The sequence below is a fragment of the Trachinotus anak genome, unplaced genomic scaffold (genome assembly GCF_046630095.1).
Source record: "Trachinotus anak isolate AG129_WGS33_773 ecotype Australia unplaced genomic scaffold, CSIRO_AGI_Tana_v1 ptg000005l, whole genome shotgun sequence".
Lineage (NCBI taxonomy): Eukaryota > Metazoa > Chordata > Actinopteri > Carangiformes > Carangidae > Trachinotus > Trachinotus anak.
Window position 1 is genome coordinate 2,726,056 of NW_027273856.1, and position 23,032 is coordinate 2,749,087.

Sequence of the window (23,032 nt, forward strand, 5' to 3'; positions counted from 1 at the left end):
TTACTAGCTACCTGTGTCTCACTGCTGTTGATGGTCACTCCACTTAGAAACAGTCTCTCCATTTAATAATAAGAGAACTGTGAAATGTCTGAGGGATCTATTTCTGTCATTTGTTTATTAAATAAATAAATAAAAACATAGAAAACTATTGGCTAGTATATTGTTATCCATCTTTTTGTAAACTTTCAAAATATCAATCAGTACCTGTCTATGAAAAAAAACCCAGTATCTGTTGAGCTATGAACTAAAATGGATGTGTAGCACCTTCTATTAAAGTGAAGCACTGAACGTCTGTTCGTGTTTTTCTCTTTTTAAATAAATTATTAAAATCTTAATTAAGGAAATTTCTTGTATAGTTTTTTGTGTTCAGGCAACAATCAACACTTCAATTATAATTTTTGTATCAGCACTGAAACTCTGCTATCATAATAGCACCAGTATTGAAAAGCCTACTACACTGCTCCGAGAGATACTTCTAAATCCAAGTACGGCACAGCTCCTCATTATCTCACACTCAACTTTTAATCCTTTTCATTTCTGACCTCTCATCAGAAGTGAACGTCTAAATCAAAAATTTTATACCACTGTGATGGTCAAATCATGGCTATAAAGTTTAAACTTCATGTTATATATCCCCAGCCAGTCCTTTACAATTTAACTGTCATTCTCTTGACCATTAACTTCTGTCCTCCTCCTCCTCCCTCTCCTTACCTCATCACCTTCAGCTTCCATCCTTCAGCCATGCCTCCCTCTCTCTGCTGTCCTCCTGCTTTTCCTACCATCATGATGGCAAAGCCTTACAAACTCATTTCTAACACAGCTCTCCCTTTCCCTAATCAAATCCACCCTTCTCTCTCTCATCCCTCTCTCTGACAGTGATGGATGGTGGCCTTCACCCATTTATCGCCTTTACATATTTCTCTGCCCATCCGCTTAACGACACACATTCATACACACTGACTCTTCATCCTTCTTTCTTTCCATCTTCCTCAAACTCCTGCTCTTCCCTTCCATCTTTTCCACTCGTCCTCAGCTCTTCGCACGACTGGATTTCATTCTGCTCCCATCTTAGACCCATCCCTCCTCCATCTTGTGCACTCTTCTCCCTTTCTCTTTTTCTCTCTCCCCCTCACTGTATTTCATGCAGTTAACCTCTCTTTGCTTCCCTCAATCATTGTCCGTTTCCATATCCAATAGTGTTACCCCTCTTCCTGTGCTTTCTATACATCCTGGATGACTAAAGAGGACAGAGTATGACAGAGGAGTGATAGTATCAAAAGGATGAGTGGGCTTACAGTACACACGACTGCCGCACGAAGAGGCTACGTGGGCGTTCTTTTGTTCCTTGCCTAGAGAGAGAGAGAGTGTGTATGTGTCGGCCTCCCTATAATTATGATTGTGTGGGAAGACTGTTTTGGTATGCTCGCAGTTGTTTCTGTATGCAAGCGCTCACCTAATATCAAGGGCCTAGATTATGAGTAAGAGTGCATGCTAGAAAGCCTTAGTGTGTGTATGAAAGGCTGCCTCCATATTTGATCCCTTGCATTTGTGCCAACTGAGCTTGTGTGTATTTTCAGATCAAACAATGCAGCAGAGCTCTAGTGCACTTCAGCAATATGTATTGATACTCAAAGGACATCACTTTCAATATTTTCATTCATTTCAACTTTACACATCTATAGTCAAACTCTAACCTCTCCATGTCACCATGGTGACTGGCTGTCAGTGATTTTGACTGAAGCCTTGTGGTGCACCTATTCACACTCCAATCAGATGTGTGGATTACTGTGTTTGTGATAAGTGGCTTTTGAGAGCTAATACAAATCCCCTTGTTTATAAACACTGCAACATTCCCTAAGTCGATTTAAGTCGATTATGGGCTAATGGCATTTGCTTCTGCCAGAGTATATGCAAAAAAACATAGGCCAGTATGGAGATTATGCAGATTTGAAATCATACATGCAAATACACACACACATAGTTTAGAAACATTAATTGTGGCTGGTATTTAAGAGGGCCTGAGATTTATAAGAGCCCACAGGGCATTAAAGACTAAGACCAAAAAGGAACTTAAGCCTTACAGTGCAATAGGTCTTCCATAGATACTTCCAAAACACACACGTTCAGCCTTTTTAAGTCAAGCCTGGAGCTTCTCTTAATTGCACAGGTTCAGGTCAGGCTCAGGTCAGGTTCAAAAGAATCACTGAAAAACACTGTAAATGGAACCTCATCATTTTAAAGCTATTAAAAGCTTCATATTTAGCTGGGTTTGGTGTCTGAAAAAAAAAAGAGCTTCCCTCCTGAGGCAGTGGTGGGTGTTTAAACTGAAATTTTTGGAAGTTAGGGTGAGGTTAGGTTCATCCTCGCAGCTGTGAGCCACACTCCAACACTGGGGGCACTGAGTAGTTCCTTCCACAGATGCTTTTAGTTCATGTTCTCGCTCTCAATTCATGCAGCCTCTCTGCTCTCTCCACCCGTCTGTTTCTGGCTCTCTGGAGGGCTGACGGTTCACGCAGGCTAGTGCAGCAAAAGACTTCTCAAAATAGAGGGAACAAAAGAAAAAAATAACATTACAAAAGAACTCAAAACAAAACAAAGCAGTTATGGACAATCATACAGTACACATGTCTAGGAGGACAAAAACATCCAGCCAAACGCACATATTTTTTTAATGTCATGCATTTTTCCACACACACAAACACACAAGCTTTTACCCCCCTCTTTGTCTGATCTCTTTTGTTGTCCCTCTGTTCTCTCTGATTTGTCTCTCCATCATCCATCTTTCATTGACCGACTCCCTTTATTCTCTACTTTCCTAAAAGTGTCAAGCAGGCTTGATACCAAAGGGATTTCGGCCTTATTGCTGTATTGTGATGCCTTCTGCTTGCTTTGTGTGTGATCAAGACAGCGAGAGGTTGTGTGTGTGAGTGTGTGTTGCCTTCTTATTGCAAATTCAGCAGCAAACTCTTGAGAGCAAGTAAAGGCTTGCCAAGTGTCGAAAAATGTCACATTAATTCACACACACACTTGACAAGCGTTGGAGCCTAGCATCTACAACCATATACATTAAGTGTAGATACTAACTAATGGTTGGGACTGCACACAGCACCTGTATGCTGAATCAGTACAATGTGTAAGATAAGACTTTAATGATCCCCAGAGACCAAATGTTACTGTTACAGCAGAACAAGAATCAGCTCAAAGAGGCAGGTGAAGACAAGGAAAAAAAAACTATGCTAAATAAAATAAAGCATTAAAAAGCAGAGTAATGTGCACATACAGAAATGTAGAAATTATCAACTAAATAAAACTATGAGTTGATTAATTACCTAATGGATCAAGTAATTCATTAAGGATACCAAACAGTTGCTGGCTACAGTCTCTCAAATGAGAGGATGTGATATCTGCTGTATGTCATTGTACAAATGACTAAACAAGCAACATGAAGACGTGGCCTGAGTCTCTGGGATCTTGTGATGGCCAACATTGAGTTTGTGATGACATTTTATAAACTAAAATATTCATGGCCATAATCAGCTCAATCCATAACAACTGCAGCTGTATAAAAAACATGTCAGAATAAACTATAGGATATAAAACATTACATAATGCTCTTAACTGTATTGTTATTGACTATGTTGTGAAGTCCAATTCAAAATAAAGACAAAATACTGCCAAACAGTTTGGCTTGGCTGAGGTAAAAAAGATACAGTCCTCCCCCTGCTGCAGACAAAGCTTTCATGCCCTGACTGTAACGTGCTTCCTCTCTACCAATAGCCTAATAAAATAAAGATTAAAAGGGTTGAGGTACACCACACCACAGGGTGCAAGGGAATCAGGGGAGACAAATCAATTCCATAAATAAATACATAAATGCCACGTTAGGTTGGGAGGTAATGAAATGTCATTATGTCACATCCTCAAACACCAAAACATGCTACACAAAGTGACCCTGCAAATAAATACACTACGTAGCTCTAAAAGTCATTACTCTGATGATTACCTCCTTTAATGGGACAAGGAACAACGTAGAAGTATGTTTTAGAGCAAAAGTGCAAGAGGAGGAGTTCAAACGAACGGGACACAGTGTTATCCAGCTCTACGGGTCAGATCGATCAGCAAGTGGACAGATCGGTTACACCCAACTTGTGCGTGTGTGTCAGAAAGCTTCAATACCGCACTGCTCTAGTTGCAAATTAGATCTGCTCCCTAACAGAGGAAGAGCGAGAGATTAAGGGGAGAGAGAGCTGCAGAAGTGGAAGTAGAAAGATTTCAGGGAGATTGAAAATGGTAGGACAACGACGAGTGAGGCAGAGGTAAGGAAGAAAAATGAAGGCATGTGAAAATCAAGAGATAAAGCAGATGGGGAGGAAGGATGGGTGAGAAGGTTAGATAAATGAAGGAGGCAAGGGAGGAAAGGAAAAGCAAAGAGGGAGCTGATCCGAGGGTGTGTATGTGTGTGTGCATAGTTTGTGACTCAAAGTAGGAGTAGAGAAGGCAAGGAGATATGGAGGGCAGCAGAGTCAGCAAGCGATAGAGAGACAAGACAAAAAGACAGAGGCAGAGGAGGGAGAAAAGAGGGGAGAAGGTGGTGAGGTAGAGTTGTGACTGATAACATTGTCGTACTCAGGTTGCCTCAAGGGCAAACAAGACAGAGAGAAAGAAAGAGAGGGAATGAGACATAAAGAAAGAAAATGCGGAAATTTACGGAGCAGCCGGAGGCAGAAAGGTTTATAAGATGGAAGGTGAGCAAGGATGGAGAGACAGGGTAGAGAAAGATAAAAAAAAAAACACAAGCGCTGCAGTGAGAGAAATATGGTAGGGGGTGGATGGCGAGGAAACAAAGAACAATCTCTAGTAGTAGAGTCAGAGGAAGAAGAGGAGGCAGGTGAGAGCAGCTGGGGGGGGGGGGGGGGGGGGGGGGGGTTGGAGAGGACACACAGAGAAGGACGTGAAGGCATTCACCAGGAGAAAGAGGGGAGAAGAGGTGAAAATTAAAGACAGGGTAAGAGAAAATCAGAGATGGACCAGGAGTGTTATTATAAGAGTGAGAAAGCAGTGAGTGAGACAGGGACAGAGTAAAGCAGGGAAAAAATACTGGAGAAAGTGGAGAGTGAAGCGAAGATAAAGGTCAAATGAAGGAGCAGAGTGAAAAAGAAAGAGTGCGTGGGTTTATTGACATTCAGGGTGCTGCGGGTAAAGTAAGCTGTCTGAGCAGCAAACGTTCGCCAAGTACAGGGTAAGCTGGGAGAGCCAGCCCTGAAGTGCCCTGCTCGCTCTACAACCCCACCTGACACTAGGGCTTCTCAGAGACTGGGGCAGAAACATTTTTAAGCAGCATTTCACTTCTGCTGGAGCATTTTCACATTTTAGTATGCACCTCCACTGGAAATCAGGAGCAGGCAACTTCTAATATCGACTGCCCCAGGGGACGGGCTGTCACCGCAGGCATTCGTGACTTTGCTGCCCTGCCAACCAAGCAAGCCTGTTTTTCATTTTTTTAAAGTGATGCTACCAGACATCAGGAAATAACTATTAGTTTGAAAAAGGTACTGAGTTCCTGGTAGTCGTTACAGCTCCCTAGACCGACGAGAGCCAATTAAGTATTTTGAATTGAAGCAAAAACAGTCATTGTAGCCTATCAAAGCTCATCTGATTGGGCACAAACCTGTGTTTCATCATCTGTTCATTTCTCTCCTTAACTAATAGCCCACTGGTTTAATGTTATGCCCAAACATCACATCATTGAGAACATGTGGGAACCTAATATAAAAATCTATCATCATTTCACACACTAGGTTTCTTTATCTTTTCAGTGTAGACTGAAGAGTTCAAAAATGGGACACTGTAGCCTGGTTTATTATGGAGCTCACAATTTTAAAGTAGACCAAAGCAAACTGTGCAGGAAGGAGGAGAAACACCAACGCTTTGATATCGATACAGCTTCAATATCTTAACGAGATGGTGACCGTCTTCCAGTTTCAGGCAGAAAGAGTGCTTCTGGACTCTTGGACTAATGGAAAATATTGAGCAAGCAATTTGCGTCAACCTGTAAAGTCAGCATGATATACGGTTCTGCCTGGTTGTTACTCAAAGTATTAGATTGCATACATTATACATCACTTTATAATCATCATACTCCACAAATCTCCAGATTGCTCCACATAAAAATACACCCATCTTTCTGCAGCGATGTTAGTTTCTCTGCGTCTGTCTCTGACTCACCGTCTCGTCCTGTGTCTCCTCTCTAGCCACTAGTTATCAACACTCCCTGTCACTCTCTCTGTATCTGGGTTACAGTTGCTATGACAACTATTATGTGTGCCAATCAGTGGCAGTGACTCATCTCTATACCTTATTTTCACCATAACTGCATTTAGGGATGTATGTGTCAATGTCAGTGTGTGCTTACTGGGAGATTTTTCTGCACGTCTGATTACAGTGGGACTCGTCTGTGTGTCGTACACCACTGAGCCTACAGTGCTTGAGTCGTGTTGTGGAATCAAGGCTGATAGGTCGGAGTCCTAATTTGATTCCCTGACCCACAGTCTTAAGACAGGGTCCTATGATATAACACTGTCTAATCCGCTCTTACAGGTTTCTAGGTAACTGTTACTATGGGGACTGGCTGTGTTCAGTCTTTTGGGATGTTGTTGCTAGGCAGTGAGCTGTTATGGTGCAGAGGGATACAGGGCTGTGTGTATGTGCATGTAAGTGTATATGTAAGAGGTACAGGAAGAAAGTATGTGTTGCAGGGGCATCAGCCATTTCTCAATATGGATTTTTTTACGCTATGAAGCACCAAGTGGGCATTAGCGCTGAGTGCTACTCGTTTAGGAGGAGGCCTTGGTCCACACAAGTATGCATGTGTGCAGAACAGGCTCTTGTTTCAGCTCTGTCTAGTCAGAGTAGGTGGAAGACAGGACACCAGACACAAAAAACACTTCAGACATCTCTTAAAATATTGTCCAACCATGGAACAAGACTAAAAACCCATTCTGCCCCCTGTTTTAACCCTGTTTTCTCTATCTCTCTATCTCTAGGTCTGTGGATAGCCAGGCGTTCTACCATGCCTGTCCCCCCACCCCTCAATCCCTGCAGACAAAAACACCTGCCCCAAACAAACCTCCACCCCGAACAAAGGGCAGAACATTCCACCGTTCCCTCCCTTTTCCCTCCATCCATCCACTCTCTTTCTTTTCTCCCCCCTCTCCTTGTCTCATCTTTGCCCTCCTCATCCCATCTCATCCACTGCGCCTGTCCCAGGGCTACCAAAAGAACCCTTCCTGATTCTGTCCCTTTCCCAGCATTTCACTGGCTGACTCTGGTCACATGTTGCCTGCTGCCATCTCTGATTGGAGCAGGGGAGACTTGGGGCGTGGTCTCGGCCTGTCCCTTCCACTGCGTGTGTCGAAACCTTTCAGAGTCGCTAAGCACACTCTGTGCCGACAAGGGCCTCCTGTTCGTGCCCCCACATGTTGACCGGCGCACCGTTGAGCTGCGACTGGCTGACAACTTCATCACAGAAGTGGGTGGGACTGACTTTGTCAACATGACTGGCTTGGTTGATTTGACTCTGTCAAGGAACACCATCCACCTGATTCGACCAATGGCCTTTGGTGACCTGGAGAGTTTGCGCTCGCTGCATCTGGATGGTGAGAACTACAGATTTCAACTACTTCAGTATGATGATCTATTTCCACAGATTTGAAAATACTAAAGGTTTTATATACATTTGTGTATCCAGGTAATCGCTTGACTACACTGGGACCCAGGGATCTCGCAGGTTTGGTTAATCTGCAACATTTGATCGTCAACAACAACCAGCTAGTTAAAGTCTCTGCCCAGGCCTTTGACGACTTCTTGCTTACACTGGAGGACCTCGACATGTCCTACAATAACCTCAGGAGGTAAGCTCGTGCCTCTGTTGTGATCAGCCACACCCTTGCACTGTGCATTCACTCATTCTAATCTGTTCTGCTTTGTCAAATAGAAACACACTGTAATACTCCAGAGTTTCCTGTGCTCAGGTCTCAGTCTCGTGCTGATGAAGCACAGCTCAGCTCCCCAAACTTCAGGGCAGAGTGGAAACGCCTTGTATGATCTCACAAGAGTCAGCAAACACAGTGAAGAGAAGCTCGCTCAAACTGCTGAGGCTGGGAGGAGAGGCCTAAAAGCTCAGAAAATTGAAAGTGAATCAATTTTGATGAGGTCCTAATTTTCTTTGACTTTGATTTTGTTAAGATTTGATGCGGGCACGGCTGAGCTAACTCTGCTGTGTGTGAGTGTGTATTGCTGTAGCTATTCTATATAGTTCATATTTTAGCACTCTAAGTAAGTAATATTCCACTCATCTCCATCTTGGACAATAGAGACACTTACAGCCTCACTATCTATTCCTCTGGACTAAATAATAAGTCAGAACAATGATGATATTCCCTGTTCTCCTGTTCATAGTGTCCCACTGCGTTGATGAATTCAGCAGCTTTTGGCTGTCAGTTCTGATTAAGATGCTTCATTTGTCTCCTCTACAGGAGCTCTCTGGCCTCTCTCCAACCTCCACCAAGCCATAAGAAATGTATAAAGAGTTTTAATGATGCACACATTAGCAACTGCTCTTTGCCCTTTGTTGTGTATCAGTCAGTGAATTCTACAGACACAGTGTTATCAAGGTTAAAAATGATCAAAGCTCAGATCATGTCATGTGAGAACTCTGAGCCAGGATAGGGACTTATCCAGGTGGGGAGGCCCACTTGTGCAATTTAAATGTGAAGACAACTGAGGAACACCTGGCATCTCCTGCAGCTGCTCAAATACAGGTTTTAGCACAGTTTTACACAGCAACTCTTGACCTTGAAATCATCTCATGTGGTTAACTTTTTGGGACGACAGTGTAGAGTAACTAGGCAAGGATGGGAACTGCCAACTATAGTCTCTGCCTTTTCAAAACAGAAAATAAACCAAAATGTCATCATGACCTTATTCATGGCAAATTTCCCTCCCCTGCTCTGGATAAATCTGACCCATATCTTGTATGCAGACTTTACTGTAAAATGAATGGAATAATGGAATGAAAATTATTATGTACAGTCATTGAGATCATGTCGAAGAGGCTGTGTTATAATATTCTGCTTAATTTGTCTCTTGTCTCTCTAATCTAAACCACAAACTTTACTTTATAAATTACATACCTTATATACACATGCTTAATTTTCTGGAGAGAGTCTACTGTTTAGACAAAGATAGAGACCATCTGCTGTTTGTTGTGGCTGTCAGTTTTCACCAAATTATTCTTTCCTGTTTAAGTGATAAATATAACTTTTTCAGTTCATCTGACTAAACCAGATGAACTTTGAAATCAACTTGCTAATGTGTGATGTTCAGTAGTAGCAGTTTCTCTCTGCTCAGTACTGAGAGTGCTACAGTGCCATTCAGGTAATACAGAGCAAATTCATACTCTGCCAAACATACATTGTTTGTTATTAAGACACACACACTGTAGTGACCTGACTAAATACGGATCAAGAAAGAAATCAACTGTGTGGGTTTGACTACGTCTCCAAAATGAAATGCATTACTTCATATTTACCCTGTTTTCTTAAATCGCACACATCAGTTTTGACACAAATTTGTCTATAACAGTTAATTCTTCCACAAAGGAAATGCTAATGTAATAGATAGCTATTACATCAGAACATACAGAGTGAACTTTGAATGATATAATAGTGGTACACTTCTACTTTAATCAGGTTCATTTCTTATAAAGTGAAAATGTACACACAGAGGACACTAACCGTCAGAGCCATAAATCTGTCTTCACAGCTGCCTCTGCCTTCAAGAAATATTCTCTAATTTCTCTTAATAAAATAAAAGACCAATCTTGACACAAAGTATATTAATTCCATGAATCACGCACTCAAGTAAATATTCCTCTACTTTATTGCTACAGGGTACCATGGGAGTCCATTCAGAACATGGCCAGTCTGCACACTTTGAACTTGGATCATAACCTGATAGACCACATAGCAGAAGGAGTCTTTGGAGAGCTATATAAGCTTGCAAGACTGGATATGACCTCCAACAGGCTCCGAACCCTGCCTCCTGATCCCCTCTTTGCAAGGTAGCTCTTAAGCTTCATCTTTTATGTTTCTCTAAGAAGTGGCTTAGTGGAAATATTCTGTGGCAAACGACATGGCCACAGAGCCACCAGAGTGGTTTTCAACAGTGGCGCCCGGGCACAGAAACATGGGGAGATATTCTGTAACATTTTTAGTCACTCTATTCACTATTTATTTGCTATTTAATTACCCATATGTACAGTATGTATGCACCTTTATAAACCAGCTCATTCTTACCAGTCCACTGACTAGAACATCAGCAGCTATGGTGGAGGGTATCAACTCCTATGTCCTCATTTTATTTCCAACAAATCTTCCAAGCTGAACAATTATTTGTCCCTGCCTTCTAATATGACATCTCTATGTATTCAATTTAAAGTCAAACCTTGTTGCTTCCATTTTTTGCTTTAGATTATGTTTTATTTCAGTCTTGGTTGTTTCATTACAGTTCAGTTCAGTTGAATGTGCTGTGGACAGCTTTACAAAACACTGCCATTTAAATTCACCCACCTGTGCTTTTTATCTCTGTGTGTAGCCGAGGAGTATATACTGTACAGCAGCCTTCCACTGCCTCTGCCTTTTATAGGTTCCTTTGTTTATCCTTACAGTACCACCTGTTCCCATTCTCTCCCTATCATTCCATGCTCTCTCTCTCTCTCTCCCTCTCTATTATACACACACACACACACACACACACACACACACACACATCACATTTCAAACACATTTTTCTTTAGAACAATGTGCCTTAGCTTAGAAAATTATATAGGTGTTTAAGTTATGCACATCCATTTCATATGTGGTTTTACCACCCCAGTCATTTGGATCAACTTCAGAAACCTGCTTAGGAATTAAGCTTAGCAGAGCCTTGTTTTCCTACTTGATGTTTGCAAATTATTCCAATTTTAATTTGCACAGGCCAGATTCAAGATGCTTATAACAGCACTACTGCTAAGTGTTGCTCCTAGGTAGGTTAGTAACTGTCTGTTGTGGCACATTTTCCAATCACTTGTCTCTCATTTTAAGCTGTAAGCTCTTGTTAACTTGCCTGTGCTAAGACCTCACTTTATAGCTAAATTATTTTTGTTGCTTTTGACTCCTTTGAATCCATAACAATTAAATAGCAATAAAAAAACATTCTGCTGAGATGTGAGTGCTAAAAGGAGGAAATTGTTGCAATTTTACAAAATAGGGGCAAAAATGGCCAAGAAGATAAACCTTGAAAAGGACGAAAAAAAATATGTATTGCTGCTATTTGGATTTTAACACTCAAACTGGTTGATTACAATTATACGTGTAAACATGTTAAAGAATAGAGTTTATAGAGTGACCTCAAAATGGACTGGTTATCTCCAATCAGTCCAACTGATCAATAATACAGCATTTAGATAAACTCCATTAAGTCTAACAAATTTGTGCTAGTACCGTGATTGATTTTCTACTGTCATCTGCAGGTCCCAGACTGGTGCAATAAGTCCCACCCCCTACAATGCCGTCATAAGTCTAAATTTTGGTGGGAACCCGCTGCACTGTAACTGCGAGCTGCTATGGTTACGGCGGCTTATCCGCGGAGACGACATGGAGACGTGTGCCACACCTGCTCACCTGGCTGGAAGGTAAATGTCACCAATTGATCAATGGATTATTTGTCTAGCCCACTAAGTATTCAGATCAACTGTTCATCCCAAAGCTTTTAAGCAGTGAAGCCTTCTTCAATGTCAGGGGGAGCAGAGGAATAGTCTGAATGGTTGAATGATGTGTTAAGTCCAATTGTAAATCGTTAGTGTTTCACAACTTTGTCTCCAGGCCAATCTGTCCAGTTTTTGCTCCAGCCCTGTTCTAGCTTAGATCCAATTAAGGGCCTCACATTTTATGGCACCTTAATTGGATCATCATGTATCTAAGAATAGAACTGGACCAAAAACCCGCAGGACAGGTAGGCCGTAAGGACTGAGTTTTGAAATAGTGGTGTGATATATCGGTAGTAATTATTCTGCTCTTTCAGACTCTCGGTTTCTCCTCCCTGCGTCTCTCTCAGACTTTTTCCGGTCTTACCCTGCAGTCAAAAGTATGCAGTGAAAACAAAGGAAAATGAACATCTGTTGTTGTCATCAGTCATCGCTGTCAACATTAATTACTCTTTACTAAGACTTGTTTTCTGCAGAGTAGCATGGGAAATTGTTCAGACTGTTGTGTGTTACTGAACTTTATCCTTAAATTGATAGACAAGAGCACATAGATCTTTAGGTTAATGTACCACATTAATCTGCCAAACCCACATCGGAGGAAAAAATCCCTGAGCGTAGCCAAAAAGAGGATTCCCCCCTGCCCCCTGCCCCCCCCCCCCCCCCCTCTCTCTCTCTCACTGTCATTGGCTTCATCCCTCTTCCCTCCCTTTGTCTCACAGATATTTCTGGTCAATTCCTGAGGAGGAGTTTACTTGTGAACCACCACTCATCACCCGTCACACTCACAAGCTGTGGGTCTTGGAGGGCCAGCGAGCCACGCTAAAGTGCCGAGCTATTGGCGACCCTGAGCCAGTAGTCCACTGGGTTTCACCAGATGACCGCATCATTGCGAACTCATCCCGGACCAGCTCCTTCAGCAATGGGACCTTGGATATCTTAGTAACTGTTGCCCGGGATGACGGAGCATACACATGTATCGCAATAAATGCAGCAGGTGAAGCGACTGCTACTGTGGACCTGAAAATAATCCCCCTGCCTCATCGGGGAGGAGCAGGTGGAAACACAGGGAATAACAACGTGAACACCAAGAACAACAGGAACGTGACCAATGGAATTTTACGGACTGATCCGGGCTCCTCGGATATCAGCACAGGGAAAAACGGAGGGATTAACAATGGCGTAGGACGAGGAGGAGAGGTGGAGGATGGAAGAAGAGGCGGAGGGGAAGATGAAGAGGGCGACAGCGGCAGGGCCTCCGAAGGAGAGAGAGCTGATGGTGGGAGCATGGAGGACGACGAGGGGGACGAGGAGGAAGGGAGGATGGTTGGAGTACAAGGAGTTACATCAACCTCGGCTCAGGTCCGATGGGATTTGGGGCGTTTGTCTGCAGCTTATGTTGTCTGGATGTATCAAATACAGTACAACTGCACCGCAGACGAGACCCTCATCTACAGGTCAGTTAAACCTTTGCTATATAGTACACCTTATTCACTGTGGAAACAACTGTATTCATTCTGCATTTGACATGTCTACAATAGTTTTGATACTCGGCAACAGGCATTGGATATTGTCTTACAGCTTCTCCTCTATTTGAAACCACAAGTCATTGTTGTCAGTTCCCTCCTCCCTGTTTTCATGAAAAAACCCTGAAATATTTATCCATTACAGCATGACACTTCAGTAGTGCAACTGTTCACCTTGTACATGGACGAGCGGGGTGCTCAAGGGAAGGATGAATGGGGAGACAGATGAAGGGATTGAGGGGCGAAGGTAGTTAATAATTTATCTCCATCACTGTATGACATAAAAGCCCAACAGGTGAACAGTCAGCGCATATGGATGAGGATAGAATGGGAGAACAAGTGGAGAAAACGTTTAAGGAATAAAGGGGATTTTGAGGGAGGAGAGATTTTCAAGATTTCTGACAGTGTCCTCTGTGACATCTAGAGCCAAGTAGAAAGTGTCTGACTCTGAATGCAAGATATATCTGCAGCAACATTTAGTGGCATACAGTAGCATGTGCCAGCATTAATGGGCAAGTGACAGAGGATCTTGATGGTAGATGTCATTTTTAATTTGAAGTAACATTTAAATCTTCAGTGAGCAATGTCACTTTGCATTTAAAATAAGATCCCCTCAGACTTTAGTGTCTGTGTTTACTCAACATGCTCTCAGAGGCAGAAAAATAATCAAACATTCATAAAGACCAGATTTGAGGTTAAGGGCTGCAACATTCCTCTTGTTACCACAAATTATTTACAGACTGCCGCCACACCCTGTCTCATAAGTTTAGGCTTCATTTTTGGAAAATTTGTGAAAACCTGTTCTGCATACCTAAGAAAACCTTTGCAAACCAGCCAATCTCCACTCGCTGTCTCTATGCATCACTGTGAGCCAATTTGTACACTGGAAGCGGTGGATGTAGCAAAAAGTTTTACAAGTGTGGAGCCAAAAAGATTAGAAGAACAAATCAAAGCAAAGGGTTTATGTAAAACAAATCTTTCTCTTTTCACATGAAAAGTTTCACACGTTCTGAACTCACATCATGAATCTGACACCCTTCCAACTAACTGCTCAAATATCAACTGAAACATGGGCAGAGACGGGAAGGCTGTTAGAAAAAAAACAAGAACGGAATAAATGAGGCAAACATGAGGAAATAAGTTGGATGAACACAACACAGGAGTCTTGTCTTATAAAATATGACAGCATGTCTTTGATTTCAGCTACCTGTTGTGCTAACATGTATGCTGCTAATGCACTGCACATGTGCCTGTATTCAGAGTTTACCACCTGAGTATTTACAAGCACAGACTGATGAAACATGTATGTGTGTGGTTGATGCTACAGCAAAACCCTGGTTGGAATAGTGAGTGAGATGGGATAAGATGAGGAGAGATGAGGCTGGGCAGGGACTGCCATCATGGCATTATATGTATTTATGTTTTTGATTTCATTCTGCACAAATGCAAGATTGAATGTGGTTTCTCCAAGGTATTATAAAGATGGCACTTAGCTGTAGATGGTATAGAGAAGGGGTGAAGGGAAGAGAGATGGATGGAAAGATGACTGGATGTGTGAAAAACTGAGTAGGTATAATCAGAAGGATTGAGGGACAGTATGAAAAATGGCAGCCAAGGGTGAATGGAAAAAGGACTGATGGGGAGGAGAAACTAATTGTTTGAATGATGGATAGAGCCAGAAGTGAAGAATGGGTGAATTTTAAGGGAGGAATGAGGCCTCCGAGATTTCAGGAGGTGGAGGAGAGGGATTGAGGGAGAAGGCGAAGATAGGAGATGGTTTCTACACAAATCACCAGGGGAGAGATTGAGATGAAAGAAGGATGGGTGAAAGGAAAGAGACTGACAGACAGTGAGGGGGAGAAGAGAGAGGTGTGGGCCCAAATGGTCTTCAAGGAAAAAGCCAGGGAATGAGGGTGGAGTGATTGAGGGGAGGTATTTAAATCCATCATTGGAATAGAATAAGAGAGAAAATCTGTGTACACAACAGAAATACACCTGGGTATGGAAGAAAGACAGAGAGTGTGGTAGATGGGAGGACCGACATAATGAAAGAGACAGAGGGAGGAGAGAATGGAGCCCACAGAAATTTGGAATAACAGAGAGATGGGAAGTAGTCCTTCAAAAGATAAACAGAAGGAATAATGTCACAAGGGAGCAGGAGGAAGAGGAAATAGAGACAAGACAGCGTGGTGAAAGCCCTGCAGCACAGCGATCCACTACTAGAGACAGGGATGGGTGGATGAAAGGCTGTAGGAGCGGACGTGTACCACTGAAATGCCACATCAAAACAGATGAGTGCATATTCTGTACAATCCCATGACACATTTGTGGCAATTACACATGGAGAACTAATTAAATGATTGAATTGAATGAACTGAATGAGATCTAAGCTCCCATGCTGATCAGCTACATTACTTCCTCCACAGAAAATATTCTAATAATAGGTGAGTTGACTTGCTGCTTAACATAAAAAGCAAAGGTGTTTTATCTCTAGAAAGCAAAGCTTATAGCATATAATGGATCTGTGACTTCAGAGGGAAAGTCACAGGGACGGTTCATCTACAGCTTCAGAGTCAAACTAACCATTTGATAAATTTGCAACAAAAACTGAACACTGAGATTGACAAAGGCAGGATTTGTTGCAAGGCTGTATTGGAGGTCATTAAAATGTCCTGGATGAATTCAGCTCTTTAACACAAAAGAGTGACACGGGTAAAATGCCCTTCTCCAAGGAAATAAACTTAAAGGAGATAATGAAATGGCAGCATCAGTAAAGGTGAAGGTGCAGCAGCTAGACAAGAAAATGCTGCTAGACACAAAGAGACTCACAAAGAAATAAAATAGCAGAGAGATAAGTGAGAATGACGGAGCCAAGGCAACCAGTGTCACTGGAGAGCTGTTGAAATCCAGTGAGGAGGGAGTAAGTTTGAAGTGAGTCTGAAGTTTGACTAAACTCTGAACAAATCACACCGCCATCAACACAAAAGGTGGTGACAACAGATGTGGTGCCTATCTTGAAGGTGAAATTGAGATATAAACTTGAATTGAAAAAAGAAAAAAATGTTCTAAGAGTAGATGAGAAGTCTGAGGGCTTTTAGGAAGGGAGCAGGGAAACCTCTCTCGCCGGACAGCAGAAGGGAAAATAGAAGAGGGCAGCATTTGAAAGGAAGCCTACAACAATGCAGTCAGGGATTTCCACTATAGATATCTATTATGTTATCAATGTGCCAGCCAATATCACACCAGCTACTGAGTCTGAGAGAAGAGAGAGTTAGCCAAAGGAGTCTGGCTTATGAATTCAAAAGGAGAGAATGGAAGCGTGAGATATGTGTTCATAGTTTGTTGTTGTTGTTGTTGCTGTTGTGTGTGTATTTTGGCAGGTGGACTAAACTGAACTGAGGGAAAGAGGCCAAAAGAGAGGAATACAGAAAAGTTTTAAGAAAGGATCTAGTTTCCAACGATTGACAAAAAGTGAGCTACATAGTGAGACAGTGGTGAATAGCGTCTAAACAGATTACAGGACAGCAGAGCACTGTGTGGCTGCCAGATTTAATCATCTTTAAAAGGTCAGTCGCATGCTAGACAACACCAGCTTCCATTTTAGCAAGGCTTGTCTAATTCTGATGGCATATGTGACAGGGCCAGGTGGGATGTTGGCCGCGTGGCGTCCGCTGGGCACCGCTCACCCTGTCACCCTTTGCTCCCCCGACACCACCAACTGAACTTCCTTCCTGGAGCTTTGCCACAACATTACAGTGTCACATGTGATTTTATTGGGAGAAAATGTCCTTGATTATCCAATGTGAGATGACGTTCAGATGTCCTGAAAATCTCAGAAATACAAGGATTTCCTGAGGTTGCTGGGTGAATGTGGGGAATTACCAAACTGGTGTGTCTTTCTCACCCACACTTGGGTCAGCTCACCTGAAGGACAAGCACCAGGAGAGAGAGTGTCCTTCCATGTTAATGAGGCAGCATTTGCAAAGCCACCTCCGAGATTCCATCTGCTAGAAAATTAGTTTCATCTTTTCAGCAAGATTTTTAGCTTCGTACAACTGTTTCTCCTTTTACAGGGCCATTCACAAAGAGCTGAAGAGTTTCTTTATCCTTAACCACCAGAACATACAACCCATCAGCCTCACAAAACATGCATCTGTGTGAAGCTGGTTGATACTGAGTTGATTCTTTGTTTGCTTTGGTACTGAAGGACACAATGCCACAAAATACATCCATAGAGTTGAATTATCATCTCTCTGCCAGTCTCAAAACCCATCTGACAGTAAATAGGGCATGCAATGGCACAATAGAATCACTCAAAGCCTCACAACAATATTGTTGCATATTTGTTGCAAGACTATTTTGTTGGAACTGTGTTACGTTGTACAGTATAGGTGTCATTGAGTCCAAACCGTGTGTGAATACAGCGACTGAGACACCTTAGTAAATCTTTATAAAATTACATAAGATGTAGTTTGTTGCTTTCTCTTGTGCTCCTGGTGTTTTATAAGTGTACTGAAGATGTACCTTTTTAAAAACACTGGCAATCTGTTGGGACAGAAATTGTCGATACTATGAATCACCAGTACATAAGGCACACCAGAGAGGGCATCTGTGTGATACTTGTACACGTCAGAGCCAAAAGGTCTTTTATGTGGTTCAGAAGTCCTCAAAGTGTGCAGACAGGAGTGGAAGAGCTTTGACAATTTTCACAATTTCGCTCCAGTTACAACAGGATCAACCTTCCTGCTGGGCACTCAAAGTGTCAGGTTTGGCACCGAATTTAATGGGGCCAGAAACGATCAGAGGGACAGAAAGAGGAGGAAGCTGGAGAGAGAATCATGCAGAGTTTAAGAAATAATGAGAATAATGAAAGTCAAGTCTCAAAAAAGGGACACACAGTTAAAAAGGACAGGGTGAGTTTGACAGCCACAGGAAAGTAGCATGCTGGGAAATAGACAGATGAGGGCATGGGTAATGAGTCACAAATGGAGAAAAAAATGAAAGGATTAAAAAGTAGAACCTGAAAATTAGGTGTATGGCAATGCCATTCATTTGCTGACACTAATTACACACCATATGTGACTAGTATTTGACACAGGGTACTGACCCCATCTATAAATACATTTGAAAATATGTGGTACACTGTATGAACTATTTTCACCTCCAGAGATGTTTTCAGTTTCTCTCATGTGTTGCACAATATGATATTGCTGGGGAAATGATAGCAGCTTCTTATTTTAGCCTGGTATGCGCCTGGTAACTAATACAAGAAATCATACAAGAAACAAGATAAGTACATCTGCTGAGGCAGGGATAGATAAGGATGCAAGGAGAGATAAGAGCGAGGAAGGAGGCATGCAGAGACAAAGATGGAGAGAGAGGGAGGAAGGAAGAAAAGAGCAAAGACAAAGAAGGCCAAAAGGATGAAGGAAAGAAGAGGGGGGGTGGTTCCCCAGGGGAAGATGTAATTAAGTGTTAAACTACTGTGTCAATACATGTGTCAACTCACATCAGAGGCAGATGAAGGACGGAAAAGAGAAAGGGTCAGCACTCAGTATATATGTCAACTTATAATATACTGTAAGATCAGAGGAAGGGAGGAAGTAGGTGAGCGAGGTAGAGAGGGACAGATTCATACTACTTTTTATCATGTGGTTAAAGTAAAATGAAGAGAAAACAGGGAGCAATGATGGAGACAGACAAATACTGGGGGATTGGGGAGGAGAAGGAGGTCATAAAAAGGGAATTGGAATGAGAGAGAAAACAACTGAATCAGGCAGAGCAAGAAAATCAGGCCAAATGAGAGAGCCGAGTGAGAAGGATAGATTAAGGAAAGCAAAAAGACAGAAGGAGGGATGAAACAAAATCCAGAAGGGAGGTGGGGGGGGGGGGGTAGACAGACAGAAAGACAGATCAAGGAAAACAGAAGAAGAGATCAGACTAAATTGAGGGAGACAGCCAACGAGATAGTAAACAGTCCGACAAATCAAGACCAAAAATGGAGGAAAGGGTAAACGAACAAAAGACATGACATGGGTAAAAGGAAACGAGGGCAGTATAGATGTCAGCCAGAAGAGGAGATAATTGCTTTGTTGTCTCTCTCTCTCTCTCTCTCTCTCTCTCTCTCTCTCTCTCTCTTGCTCTCTGTGCCCAAGCTTGTCTGGTGTCAGACCACCAGACTTGGTAACGCAGATAGAGAGAGGAAAAAAGAGGAAGAAATGAGGCCGCAAGAGAACACGAGAAGAAGAGGAAGAGAGGAGGAAAGACAGATGAGGAAAGGGGGACAGGATTCTGCCACTCCTTTATCCCCTCTGCTATCAGTCCTTTCTTTTCCTCTCTCCCTCTCTCTCCTGGGTACTAATAATTACTCGTTTCTGTGTCACCAGCTTGAACAAAGCACTCCCTTGTCTCTCTCACTTTCTCTCTGCATCTGTGTGTGTGCCTTTGCAGGGTTTAACCATAATTAGAAGCACAGAGACAGACACACACTCTCGGTATGTTAGGTGACAGAGCACAATGCCAGCATCTGCAAATATAGGGATGCAGTGAGAACAACCACCCCTGCCTCTCAGACAAAACCAACTCAATAAATCAATTCATTTTCTTTCACAACAGTAGTCCAACTCGAATGGGGAGCACTTTATATTCATGAACATTGTCTAAAGAACACTCAGGATTTAGGTGAAAATCATTTCACATGTCCAGGATGCGTATGCACACCAAAGAGCTGCATATTTGCATGTGCATGTGACAATAGGCATGTAAATATGGTTAAAAATGCATAATGCAGTGAGTAGTAGCGAATCAGCATATCAAAGATGCATGCGTCCCAGTCTTCCATGTATATTTCAGTGAATTTGCTTGCCTATTTCTGTCGCAGCCAGAGTGGCAAAAACAACCAGAGAGGTGATTCACGATCTCATAAGGGAGGGAGCAGTGGTGGGGTGGAGGAGAAGAGTGGTGATGAGAAATGTAAGATGAGGGCAAATGGAGAGGTGGCAGGGAAAAATAAGAGGAGAGGATTAGGAGGAGGGAAGAGCAGAGGCAGATAAAGAGGAAATGATGAGGAGAGGAGAAGGAAGAGGGGAGCTGGAGTGACCTTGGATGCTGAATAATGGTACACGGTTATAGCTGTGGCTAATAGAGACATAGTACAGTGACTGCAAAATGGAGAAAGGCTGGGAGGTCAGGTGGAGCCTGGTGAGAATCAGCAGAGGATTTGCAGTGAGCAGAGCTGATTGGCTGCAGAAACACAGAGGAGGTAAAAGAGATGAAGGGAGACAAAGGAGGAGAGGAGATGAGCAGAGGGAATGAACATAACTAAAAACCTCAAATAGTAGAGAAGTCAAATAGTAAAAGTAGAGCATGGGACAAAAGGGGTGCACTGCTGCAGATTTAGGTAAAGGGACAGAAAGGATGAATGTTTACAGAGAGATGAAAAAGGCAGAAGATATTGACAGATAAGAGGGAATGGCTGATCAGGGAAAAGATGGAAATCTGTTCATAAAAGATGGATGGAAAAAGAATAAGGAGGATAGACTGAAGGAAGGAGGATCGAAAGAGAGCTGAAAAAAATTACAGAGTGAATAAAGGACGGGATATTGAATGGCGGGATTAGAAAAATGACTCAAGGATTCACTCAAGGTGTCTTTATGTGTGTGAGTCATGGTCATACAATAGGGGACAGTTTGAAGCTGTGTCCCAATGTATCATATGTAGTACAGACTGTGAGAAGCATTCAGTTGTTACATTAATCCACATATACATATACATATATATACATATATACATATATATACATATATACACACATATATACATATATATACATATATACACACACATATATACATATATATATATATATATATACATATATATATATATACATATATATATATATATATATATATATATATAAATAAATAAATAAATTCATTTGGAGCAGGATAATTCATAATGTAAGCATATATCAGAAGGTGGTGAGGGAATCAGCACAAATACTGCTTGTATAACAATACAGCTTCTTTTCCAGCACTGAATCCAATAAAGCATGTAACTGTATATCAGCAATATTAATCAACCTGAGACACTGAGCGACATGGGAAAAGAAAGGACATGAGACACGAGCATGCATTAACATGACAGTGAATCAAAGTAAGAGAAAACCCATTTAAATATCACCTTTGTTAAAGAGAGCCCCTCAGCCGAGCATGACTCCCTGTGCTGATGGTCAAGTCTGCGCCTCGCGGGATCTATCAATTATACGTAGACGCATAAAAGCTCTGGATGAACTGACACCACTGTAATATTTCTCAGGGCCTTTTATAAGCCTATAACATGACCGAGGCTTTTTATTCAGACAGAGAGGCAGCGGTAGCGTTATGAGTGCCGCTTCTTGCATATTTCATGTGGGAAATCTGATTAAGTATCCCAGTGCCTTTACTACTGGACTTTTACAGGGGTAATTCACAATCCTCCACTGTGACTGATTGCCCAAGACAGGCTTTCATTTTAGGTTTTCACTGCTGATATATTTGCGTATAATGCTTTGGTTTGATTTCAGTTCTTAAGGTGCCTAACTCTTTTCTGTAAGACTGTAAAAAGTATGCACTCAAACCCTTATTTTTCTACTTTCTTTCCAATTTGAGTTTTTGCTCTCTAGTTCTGGGTCTTGCAGTATAGTCAGTGTCTCATTTCCACACTGTTTAAAGAGAACGGATACCAGCATTTCCTGGGACATTACAGCAATCTGGCTTTAGCATACCCTCTTCTTAGACTGTGTAATTGTTCAAGTGTCTGCAGTCGATTTTTGTATGATTCAGTTTTTATGCTTGTTTGGAATTTGGTCTTTGAAAGAAGAAAATAACACAATAATGTGTGGATATTGCATGAAGAGCTTGCTTTCTCTCGTATCATGTGCCTTTACCATGGCAACACACACCTGGTGTCCCAAAGTCGCTCCTGCACAGAGAATGAGTTAATTGGCTAATTTATGACAGTGTTAGAAAGCAATACATAGCAATCTAATGACCACAGGATAAGGCAGATTTTAATGAGACTGCCCCCTGTGTCCGTTGAGATTATACTGGGTCTGGGAGTGTCAGACAGTACATTGTAATTCCTTATCAAATCATACTGAGCTTCTGCAGGAAATTAGTTTGGAGGCATTTCAGTGCCAGTCCTGGCTATTCAAATCACTCCAGGAGATCCGCTAAGGCAGTATAGCTGACTTTGCCACACGCTGCTCTTTGCAAAAGGTATTTTTAATCCCAAATTATACCGGTGCAATGGTTGATATTCTGGGCATTAGATCAGAAAATTTCAATTTTGCTCACTTTTAAGCTTCAAGAAGGCCGTGAAAATCAGTGATCAATATCCCTGCTTCACAGTATCGTAACCCCAGTCCATGGTTCTGCCTTTGAGGCCCCTCTTCAGTTTCCAAGATAACTTAAACTTGATTTATTCAAGACAGTTAATCCTCTCATTAGTGTAACACAAATATAAATATATTTGTGAGAATTCCTAATTTAAGAAAAACACAAGTAGGTCAACTCGCTGCTGTCCTTGGTCTCTTTATTTTGAATGCATTATAAGCAGACTAAGGTTAGGGGCCTTCTGCAGTGTGTCCCCCGGTGTCTGAGTCACACTAGATGGCTTTTATAGGATGTAGCTCAAGTCTGAGGGGAGCTGGAATGTTAGC

At 42.1% G+C, this 23,032-nt stretch overlaps 2 protein-coding genes across 4 annotated transcripts in view; one reads left to right on the forward strand and one right to left on the reverse strand.

The window, feature by feature from the left end:
• The window catches only part of pcxb (pyruvate carboxylase b), a 283,342-nt gene that overhangs the window by 90,270 nt on the left and 170,040 nt on the right, over positions 1-23,032 (reverse strand). The window lies entirely within an intron of this gene.
• The window catches only part of LOC139621326 (leucine-rich repeat and fibronectin type-III domain-containing protein 4), a 41,279-nt gene that overhangs the window by 13,560 nt on the left and 4,687 nt on the right, over positions 1-23,032 (forward strand). Inside the window, exons 3-7 of the mRNA XM_071477746.1 lie at positions 7,044-7,655; positions 7,748-7,910; positions 9,950-10,120; positions 11,573-11,734; positions 12,526-13,260. Coding sequence (XP_071333847.1) covers positions 7,070-7,655; positions 7,748-7,910; positions 9,950-10,120; positions 11,573-11,734; positions 12,526-13,260 — 1,817 coding nt within the window. The 5' untranslated portion in view covers positions 7,044-7,069. The remainder of the gene's footprint in view (positions 1-7,043; positions 7,656-7,747; positions 7,911-9,949; positions 10,121-11,572; positions 11,735-12,525; positions 13,261-23,032) is intronic.